The sequence below is a fragment of the Cyprinus carpio genome, chromosome A8 (assembly GCF_018340385.1).
Source record: "Cyprinus carpio isolate SPL01 chromosome A8, ASM1834038v1, whole genome shotgun sequence".
In the NCBI taxonomy this organism is placed as follows: domain Eukaryota; kingdom Metazoa; phylum Chordata; class Actinopteri; order Cypriniformes; family Cyprinidae; genus Cyprinus; species Cyprinus carpio.
The window spans coordinates 13,513,694-13,524,292 of NC_056579.1; the positions used below are offsets into that span (position 1 = coordinate 13,513,694).

Here is a 10,599-nt window from a genome sequence, read left to right on the forward strand (position 1 = left end):
AATCTTTTTTGGCTTTGCCTGTGGTACAGTAGGTTATAATATCAGAAGTGTCATAAACTCAAGGACAATTCATTGACTCCAGATGATACCTGCTAAGAAGAAGTATTGAGTGTCTATTCTTCCATTTTTCTGAGTTCAAGTGGATCTCAGGATCCTTCTCACACGGAAATTTTCAAAAAAAAAAAAAAAAAAAAGGTTTCGGAATAAATAAGGGTGTGGTCACATTTACCATAATTCATTCAAACAGAAATAGAAAGCTGCTTGGTATGAAAGTAACTTCTGTGTGAGCTGTGCTTCATACATTGCTACACTTTTGATAATAGGGAATAGACTTTTTTTGCCCATGAAATTTTGCCACAATGTTGCTAATGTGACTGCACATTTAAGAGGAAAGCATAAACTGTTAGAATCATAATAAAGCACCGTCGTGGAAACACAAGAAAATCTCTAGGTTAATTATGGGTAGAGGTGACTAAGAGAAGAGCTGTTTGTTCTGTCCTTGAACAAAAAAAAAAAAAAAAAAAAAACAGTGGGACTGTCCCTATTGGTGTTCAGCAGGATTGAGAGGACAGTAGTTCAACAGAAGAAGGCCTTAATTGGTTTAAAATTGGGGTAAGTGTTTATTTTTATTTATTTATTTCACTCTGAAAATGTCCCTATTGAATTGGTAGATACCACAAGATGTGCTGATGTTGCAGGGCTGTCTCTGTGACAGTCTTAGGCTCTCTATAAAATGATACATTGAAAAAAAAAAAAAAAACACCCTGTGGTGATGAGGATAGGATTGCAAGCCTTTAGACATCTGGTGTGTCAACAGTACATAATGAGGAAAATGGCGTAAACTCAGCAATGTATAGCAGTACTCCCAATAGCCACAAGGGAGGGACATGCACTGTTCAGTGGTTTAATAATGAAACATTATTAAGAAGCTTAATAATGAAAGATTCAATGTAAGAATAAGAAAGGCACTTTATCATCCAATCAGTCCATGAGCTCATATTTTTTAAGGTAAATTAAAATATTTTCTGTCATTGATAAAAAAAAAAGATTAATATTCAGTTACTTGCAAGCTTTACAGTTACATTTCTAGATTCATAAATATTTAAGCCAGGTTCACACTGTATATAGTCTTGGCTACAATGTTTATCATACAGTCTGACTTAAAATCGTTGATGTTACAGTTTGCTGTGGCTTTAACCAAAGATCCCATTAGGATCATTTCTTGTCTGACGAGCAACAAATGCAAAAGACCATATAAATCACACAGTGTGAGGCCGGCTTTAAACAATAGATAGATCCAGGATTTCCAAGCTAGCTTCAGAAGGTGAGGCTAGTGAAGACAGGCTTGAGTTGGAGGACCTTCTTTGTTAGTAATCGTGTCTCCACTCGGGATGCACATATTGTTGGACTGCACTCTCCTCAGTTTCCACTAGGGGGTGAAAGAACAACAGTGAGTTTTCCACATCATGCCTTCTTGAAACCATTATTCTGCATTTACTATTATTTTTTTGTATTATTAATATAATTATTACTTTTATATTATTACTGTATGTTATTCACTATCACCACTGAACACGTATGGTGGTAACTGTACTTTTCAAACTGAGCATAAACTAATTATTCATTGAACAATAAAAAGGATATATTTAAGTTTGAACTGTGATTGAATGCAGCCAAACAAGTGCTTTAAAGACTTAAAAACCCTAAAAGAGCTTCATTATGAAAATGGAAAAATCAGTTAAGTATTACAGTCAGATGTTTATGTTCGCTGACAACCGGTTTTGAAAAAATGGAGGAAAGAGGACAACATCCTGCTTGCAATGTGGATGTAGACAACAGAGCATTTGTGAAAATGCTAAAACTTGAAATCTGACAGGATTGTTTTTGGCAGAACATCAACAAACACGCATGACTTCTCCATGTATTTCCCTTTCCCATATGAGGACTTCCCAATGTATTTTGAAGGCATTTTGAGTATGATTAAAACCTGTCTCACCTCTCTCATCCTGGATGTTAAGAGCAAGCAGACACTTTTCAACCTCCTCTATTCCCTCTGCACTGATAAAGGGAAGTCCGGTGTAACCGCCCTGCTCAAAGCAGAAGTCAATAAACCTATAAACAAACACAGGAGATACAAATCATTTAGAGGAACAGCTTTCTTTGCATTTCATCCATGTGTATGTAGAAAGTGTACAGTATATACCGGCCCCAGGTTTCATCGGTCCGCAGAATGGTGGGGTTTCCCACCATGATGAACAAGGCTTTTGCTCTTGTCACTGCCACATTGAATCTCTGAAGGAAAGAGACATGAACAAGAACATTTTCAAGACTAAAGTGTGTTCTGGCAAATTGTTAAAGCAAGAGCATATTCACATACAATGTTGCATGCAACTTAATACAAGGTTCCTTGTGCATACACACTATTTGGGGTTGAAACGTGATTTTACGCTACCAAACAAAAGTTTGGGATCTGTAAGATTTTTTAATATTTTTGAAAGAAGTTTCTCCAAAGCTGCATTTATTTGATCAAAAACACAGTAAAAACAACAACACTGTGAAATATTATTACCATTTAAAATAACTGTTCTAATCTAATACATTTTGAAATGTAATTTATTCCTGTGATGCAAAGCTGAATTTTCAGTGTCACATGATCCTTCAGAAATCATTCTAATATGCTGAGTTGCCCCTAAAGAAACACTTTTTATCATTATCAATGTTGATAATAATAAGATAATTAATATTTTTGTGGAAAACTTTTTTCAGGATTTTTTTTAATGTATGGAAGGTTTAAAAGAACAGCATTTGTTTGAAATAGAAAATATATTTATTGTCAATTTTGATCAATTCAAAGTGTTTTTGTTGTGTTCTCGTGTCAGTTTTGGTTAGATACTACCTTCTCATTCTTGAGAAACCCAATATTGAAAGGTTCATCAAAAATGATATGCTCCTTGCTGCTACGAACAGCCGACACCAGGATCACTTTCCTCTCCTGGCCTTGAAACTCCTCCACAGAACCAACCTACATAATACACCGAACACACAAAGGGAGATACCTATTATTTTGTTTTGAAATGGTCCTACTTTACGTTAAAAAGCCATACCAGAGTGTTTAGAAGACTTAAACCCAAACTAACTTTCAGGTCTTTGATGCACATGTAGTTTTGGAGGTCTTCATCTGTTCCTATGGCCCATTTGATCTTCTCAACCTACGAAATCAAACCCCACAAAAAGTAAAGTGATCATACAGACCGTCTGAGATTTGAGAGAAGTGTCATAACCATTTTAACTGCCATTATGGGCTGTCCAATAGCAGTTCCAACCTGTTTCCGGTAGGGGGCAATGATGCCAATATCTCTGGGGGAGATTCTAGAGATTCCCTTCTTGGCCTGGGTCAGGAGCAGCTTCTTCAGGTAGCCTATAATGATTTCGATTTCATAGATGTTAAAAAAGGAGGGACTGTTCGACTCTCTCTCATCCTTCCCAGGCACTCCATGAAAAATCACAGGAAATCCCTGGGGGGAAAAAAACCCTGGGGGGTGGGGGGGGTCTCCTAGAAAAATAGCTGCAACCTTAGCAACAGAGAATAAACAGCTGTTTAATAGGTCTCATACTCTTTTGGGAAGGTGCTCCCAGGTGCAGTACTGGTTGGAGCTGATCTCATTTGCACATGCCACCAACTCCCCATCATAGAACAACTCATTAGGAACTTTCAGAATTGATGGATGAGACCTGGAGAGAGAGAGACAATGAAAAACAGGTGCATGCTATGCCATCTATATCATACTCAGGAGAGAGAGAGACTTTTAATGTAAGGTGCATGCTATGCCATCTATATCATACTCAGACACTAGGGATGCACCAATATGATAAAATTCTGATAATGGTCCATAACTAACATGGTACTGATATATCATGCATCCCTAACTAATATCATATGATGCATCATGGAAGGATTTTTATTTTAGATGGTAGACCCAGGGGTGCAGTGTGAGCAGCAAAAAAAAGTAGCTCTTCATTCTGTTAAAAGTCAGACTGGTGCAGTTCAGAAGTACCTGTAGTTCAGAAGAAGTTTGGTAACGTAGCGTTTGTCAAACTCCATGTTATCTTTCTTATAAAGATCATTCTGTGTCATCAGCCTCTCCAGCAAAGAGATATCTACAGGAGAGACACACAATTCCAGATTACAATACATTTCAATAAAACAGATTCATACACATCATTTTGCTTCTGTTTATGTCGCCATGTTTATGTGTCATGTTTTTTATGTAGTTATGTTTTTGTTTGTAATGTGTAAGAAGTAGTTTTTTTTTGGTTGGTAATATATTTTAAGATTTTTTTAAGGTACATAATATAATTTTAACACAAACATATTTATCAGTTTATAGGTTGCATGAGTGAGTGTGTGTCGGTATATATGTGCTTCTCACCAAGCCCATGATTAATGGCAAGAGGAGATCTCAAGGTTGGCCCAAGCTGTCTAGGATCTCCAGCTAAAACAAGCTGTCCATTCTCTGCATTCAGCAGACCTACATGCACACAATGAGACAATGTAATGATACCAAAGACAGATCTCACTACTATCAGACTTTGGGACTCTTCCTACAGAACATACGAGACTGCCACACCTGCCACACTGATGATGGTCTCTGACTCAATAGCATGTCCTGCCTCATCCACAAAGATGTGAGAAAAATGATCCACAGGAAAGCCTCCAGAGACCAGCCTGCACGCACAAGGCATTTACTGACTGCTGTAAATCATGCGTAATGTGTTTGACTGAGAGAGAGACGGTGAGAGAGAGTGAGTTCATTAAGTTTGTAAGATAATGCCCTTCACCTGCCAGTGGTGACCAGAGTGCTGACCAGGATCTTGTAGCACATCAGATCCTCTTTACATGGGAAAACAAGCATCTCTCCCTCCAGATTACTGTTGTTCTAAACACACACACACACACACACACGGTGGTGTTTAGATTGGAAAACCACATGCATACTTACATACAGTAACACCATTAGGCATTCAGTCACTTAAATCTTACTTAAAAATGCATTCATTTTATTGCATTAACCCTGAAAGCCTGACATATGAAATGATAGACAGAAAAAAAAAAAATACATATATTTAAATGCTTAGTGTGTGTCAGTGTGATGCATTATTTATTTTTCATTTATTGCTAAAACAGATACTAACCTTTAGAACTTCTGGGATATATTTTGGATCCCGTGAACTAGCATAAAGTCTGTATATTTTCCGTGAATCAACATGTTGACTGGTGATCAACTTTTCACACAGTTGATCAGCTGCACTGTTAGATGGAGCGCAAGCTAGGATATAGGCATCAGGCATATTCTTCTCCACCTGAGAGACGTTGAGAAACAGAGAAACAAACAAAAAAGAATGACTGAATGTGATTGGTATTCCACTGAATGGTGAAACCTTTCATACAGGCAATCATAATACCATTTAATGCCACAAGCTGAAGACTTGGTGGGGCTGTGTTTACTCTGCTGTGTGTGATAACCAGTTTTACCTGTTTGATGGCCTCCACTATCGTGACAGTTTTACCAGTGCCAGGAGGTCCAAACACCAAGTACGGTGCTGGCTTGGACGTACCGGCCACAATGTGACATACTGCACTGTACTGTTCAGGGTTCCTCTCAAGATGTTGATTAAAGAGCCTAGGGACACACACATTGTTCTCAAAAACAATGTTTCATTCTGATTGTTTAATAATATATTAATAGCACATCTGGTTCTTACTGACCTCAGTGCAGGTGGAGACGCAGGGGTCACGTCCCGTGAGCCCACAGGGAACAGCACATCTCTGAGCTCGTGCTGGACCGCCATGTGTACTGCTCTGTGTTGCAGTCTTAATGGGAGACGATTCACTGTAAACTCCACACGGAATTTCATCTTTTCTACATATACATGGTCAAGGAACTGACAAACACAAAAAAAAACATGTTAGATGAACAGACATCTACAGTGGTTTTGAGCCACATGCATTTTTTCAAATCTCACTCACACGTCATACCTTCTAGAGAAGCCCAGTTTGACACGATCCAGTTCCACTTTGTGGACGAAGCCCTTGTATTTGGTCACAGTTGAGAGTTGGACCTCCTCACACTTTGTGAGAAGCAGGTGATCTCCCCTCAGGACTGATGGTCTGTTCTCTGATACACCAGGGAGCTTTAACACAACAGATACACAAAGAAACCTCAAAACCTTACATTCTCCAATGCGAATTAAAGTTTCAAGATGTGTTTTCACAAAAGACATTTCCACTCACGTTTAAGACCATTAGTCTTTTGTCAGAGTCTTTGAATAAGGTGACTTGATCTCTGTTGTATCTCTTGATATCCACATGCATCTGACACTCCTCCAGATACAGGAGTAAATCAAAACGTTCTGCATAGTTATGGAAGCCTAGCGGACTCTGCAGTAATGACCTAGAATCCATCAAACATAAAGGAAACAACCATTATTTCTCTTATTATTCAAAGCTGATTCAGGAACATTCATAACTATAAATTATGTATAACAATTGTAACATGCAAATAGTAAGAACAAACAAACTAACAAACAAGCATATTAGAATGATTTCTGAAGGAATAAAGACTGGAGTAATGACAACAGTGCTGACAATTCAACAGTGGCAACACAGAAATAAATTACACTCTAAATTTATTAAAACTGAAAACAGTTATTTTAAATCGTAATAATATTTGACTTGAAGGACACTAACTGGAGTTCCTGAAACTTTCCTCTGAGGATCCGGGAAGAACAGCCATCTTTCAGGAGCTTGGCTAGTTCAGGGATGTGAGGAGGAGGAGTGTATTGCCCCAGTGGCAGAACATTTTCAAGAAAGTTCTGAACATAACTAAAGGAGAGAGAAGCACATGAGATACACACTTATATATACACACTATATATATATATATATATATATATATATACATATATATATATATATACACTATATATATATATATATATATATATATATATATATATACAGTATATTTACATCTCTATAACTTTAAGGAGGCCACAATATGTAAATGCTTGTTTTATTCATTTTTAATTATTAAAATTGGTTTATTAAAATAACGTGTATAAACGATAATTTCTTATTATTTCATATTTTATCAAAAAAGTTAAAAAAATAACTAAATAAACTCACCCCTCAGGTGGAACACCCTCGTCCACTTTACAGTTTTCGGGTTCAAAGATGTTGAGTCTCAGAGGTTTGAATGGTTCTGTAGGACCCAGTAAGGCTGCAAGCTTAGTCCTGTACTCCACTTCTATGAAGCGGACAATGTGGAAGGGAAGGGTGGTGGGCTGGGTGTTCTGCTTAAACTCAAATGCTAGAGTAGCAGAATAAACTCCAACATGACTAGATTTGAATCTCACAGTCACCTCATACTTCTCACCTATTTGAAAAACAAACAAGAGTTTACCTTCATTTCCGATAGATCACATTAAAGGTTTAAAACCAGAATATTTGCAAATATAACCTGCAGACAACATGGTACAACTGAATCAGAATGTTAAGTGTCACCCGCACTTACGTGGCTCCAGACGGAGTGGATTGTTGCGTGTGACTCTTCTGCTGTCTTCCAGAGTGAAATACTGTAGCCAGCAAAGAGCAGTGTAGTATGTGAAATACACAGCCTCCTGACCAGTGTTCTCCACAAACATCTTTAGCTCATAAACTTCTGCCCGATCCACACAGATCTGTATCTTTCCATCTTCCATACGCAGCCCTGAGGACACCCGCACCCCATACTTATCAGTTATAAAAAAGGACCTGGGAAAGAGAAGAGCAGCTATATGAATTTGTGATGTTATTATGTAAATAAGCACTTGCAAAAGTCTTACTTTGTGTATATATGTTTCATCCATTTACATTTATCAGACACTTTTATCCAAAGCGACTTACAGTGCATTCAGGTTAATATCTTTTACCTAACGTGTTCCCTTGGAATCAAACCCACAACCTTTTGCACTGCTAACGCAATGCTCTACCACTTAGCCTCAGGAACACTGTCTGGAACTGTCCGGATCAGATCACTGTCAGATCACTATCTGGAACAAGATAGTGATCATCCAGTCACTATCTTGGTCAAAAAAAAAAATTCAAGCATATCAACTCACCTCTCTGTACTGTTCAGTCGCTGTAGGATGTCTTTCGCCAATCTTCTCCTTCCTCTGACTCCACCCTCTGGCCCTGGAACAGAGGCATCCTGGCCACTAGTCGCTGAAAAAGCCGGAGCGGGGCTAGCTTGGTTTTGCCGTCTTCGACAGTTTCTAAACCACTGGTCGTGCAGCCTCACTCGGACCTGGATGTTTCATATTCATGAGTGCAGGGTGTCCAAGTTGCATCACATATTTTAAAATCTTAACCCACATAAGACAATACATGACCATATAATGTACAACTTACTGTTAGATAATACAATTAAAACTGCCATAAAATAGCCTAATATAGACTTTCAGCTTTTTTTAAAAAATAATAATAATAAAATAAAGGTTAAAATAATTCTGAATCTTCTTGTAATTATGTGTTTAAACAAGTTTATTATTATGATTTTTTTTTTTTTTTTTTTAAAGGTTAGACTAGTGTACTAGTGTGGTATTGTGTTTACTTGTTTACCAAAATGCTACTAATTTTTAATTCTGAGAGAAAATAGCCATGTAGTAAATAATATTTCTTACATTGGTGTTAAAGTAAACATGCCTTCCTGATCTGAAAAGACGGGCTTTGTTGTCTTTTCTCAGTGCAAAGATGACTCTAGAGAAGTTTGGATCTTTGACAAGACCGTCCCTGTGAATACAAGTGCGCAGTTGAGGATGCACTTGTTAATTAAACTAAATAAATTTTAATACAGACGTTCACTGATATGCATTGATATTGTTTTACCTATCTCGAAACTCTTCATTGTAGATGTCTCTGAGTGTGTTTCGGTCAGTAATGGATCTCCTGTTGGTTTCCTCCAGCATCTCGATGAAGTCCAGTCCAATTGCGCGCACAGCGGCTATTGAGAGATAATTATTCCTGTTTCTTCTGTTCATACTGTTTGATAACTGAAACTCGTATGTCAGTACCGTAGAAACGAAATGAACGGTTTATGACCACACTCTCTCCTGTAAACCAGGCGCAAGATGTTTTTACGGAAGCGTTATAAAGCAGACAAAACGAAACTTAAGTAGTGAAGGGTTAAACCTGCAGGGTACTTAAGGAAAAATATGATATGAAGTTTATAAGGTGTTATTATTCCCAAAACAATAGTTTCAGAGTTATTAGAATAAACCCAATTGAAGCGTCCGAAGAGTTACGCGCGCCCCTGTCGATCAGAGGGCATCGAAGATTATATTACGTAAGGATTATAAACAGTGTTGGCAATTTGGCACTTGGCAGATCAGGTGGACGATTTCCAGCCCAAAAGCTCACCGAAACCCGCCAAAAAAAAAATAAAAAAAAAAAAAAAAAATAATACTTTACCTGTCAGATTAATGTGATTTTATTGCCATGTCAGTCAAGGTTGATAAGGACCACTTTTAACTCCGTAACCCCAAAACAGGCAAGAGTGAAAAATGATGAAAAAAATCATTTCATGTCACTTTTTATATCACCTTGAATTAAGTAAAAATAAAGTAAACGTAATGTGTTAAGTAAAAATAAATAAATAAGTGCATAATAATTTAGCAGTAAATAAATAAAATGATCCACATGATGACCTTTCTCCTCCGGGACAATCCCTCACGTTCACCTTGATATAGCACACGATTCCATAACGTGCTTGTATACTTTTATTATTAAATTATTATTATTTTACAAGAACGACGAGAAGAGAGCATGCACAGCTGTTGTTTATATATATATTTATATTTATTTATTATTAATTTATATTTTTTTTGAAAGAAGGGAGGGGAGAGTGCAAGAAGAGAGCATGCACAGCTGTTGTTTATATATATATTTAATAAATGCTCAAAACAGTATACAAACAGTACAAATATCAACAAATAAAAAATAATAATAATAATAAAGACGTACATGCCATTAAAGATGGGAAAGGAATTACAAACAGCTTAAGTTTTTAAAGCTTTTTTTGTTCTTAGACAATTGGATCAATGAAAGGTATTGGTTGAATTATTTCATGAAAACAAAAAAGAGAGGTCTGGAGTTTTAATATTTGCATCTGTGGAATCAGCAATATCAGATTAACTACATAAAATTGTTTTTTATTAGACTGTTCAGTAAAACCCAGTCCAAAGTCCAAACCCAAGTCTTTCCAAAACAGGACACATTCATTATAAATTTTACTCTGAAATCTAAAACATCTTGCCAAAATTTATTTGTAAAAGGACAATTTTAAAGAGACGAACGACAGTTTCAACAGAGTCATCACAAAAAGAGCAATCAGAGGAAATATCTCTTTTGAATTTCTTCATGTAGTGATATGCTGGATAGAACTTATGAATTATTTTGTAAGAAATCTCCTTTACTTTGTTGCATACACTGCAGGAGAGAACATCAGGTCATAGCTGTCTCTTTGAATTTAAATCCAGATTTATTTACACTTGCCCATGAAA

At 36.9% G+C, this 10,599-nt stretch overlaps 1 protein-coding gene across 1 annotated transcript; it reads right to left on the bottom strand.

Moving 5' to 3' along the window:
- Positions 1-508: 508 nt before the first annotated feature.
- LOC109069758 (putative helicase mov-10-B.2) lies at positions 509-9,470 on the bottom strand. Its single transcript, XM_042762366.1, has 22 exons — positions 8,927-9,470; positions 8,722-8,830; positions 8,161-8,345; positions 7,575-7,813; positions 7,187-7,436; positions 6,749-6,883; positions 6,293-6,452; positions 6,031-6,192; positions 5,768-5,943; positions 5,534-5,681; positions 5,194-5,361; positions 4,840-4,937; positions 4,629-4,726; positions 4,431-4,529; positions 4,056-4,158; positions 3,615-3,732; positions 3,324-3,515; positions 3,138-3,209; positions 2,897-3,022; positions 2,204-2,292; positions 1,997-2,112; positions 509-1,429 (listed from the first exon to the last, which is right to left on the bottom strand). Exons 1-22 carry the CDS (start codon positions 9,076-9,078, stop codon positions 1,368-1,370), a joined length of 3,057 nt encoding a protein of 1,018 aa, XP_042618300.1. The 5' UTR covers positions 9,079-9,470; the 3' UTR covers positions 509-1,367.
- Between the last annotated feature and the right edge of the window lie 1,129 nt (positions 9,471-10,599).

What these genes read in the sequence shown, in the direction of transcription:
- LOC109069758 (XM_042762366.1), bottom strand. Translation starts at nt 9,078, where the DNA reads ATGAACAGAAGAAACAGGAATAATTATCTCTCAATAGCCGCTGTGCGC. An exon ending in TGCCATTAATCATGGGCTTG is followed by an intron (nt 4,159 to 4,430) that starts GTGAGAAGCACA and finishes TCTCTCCTGTAG; the next exon opens with ATATCTCTTTGCTGGAGAGG. An exon ending in GGTTTCTCAAGAATGAGAAG is followed by an intron (nt 2,293 to 2,896) that starts GTAGTATCTAAC and finishes TCTTTCCTTCAG; the next exon opens with AGATTCAATGTGGCAGTGAC.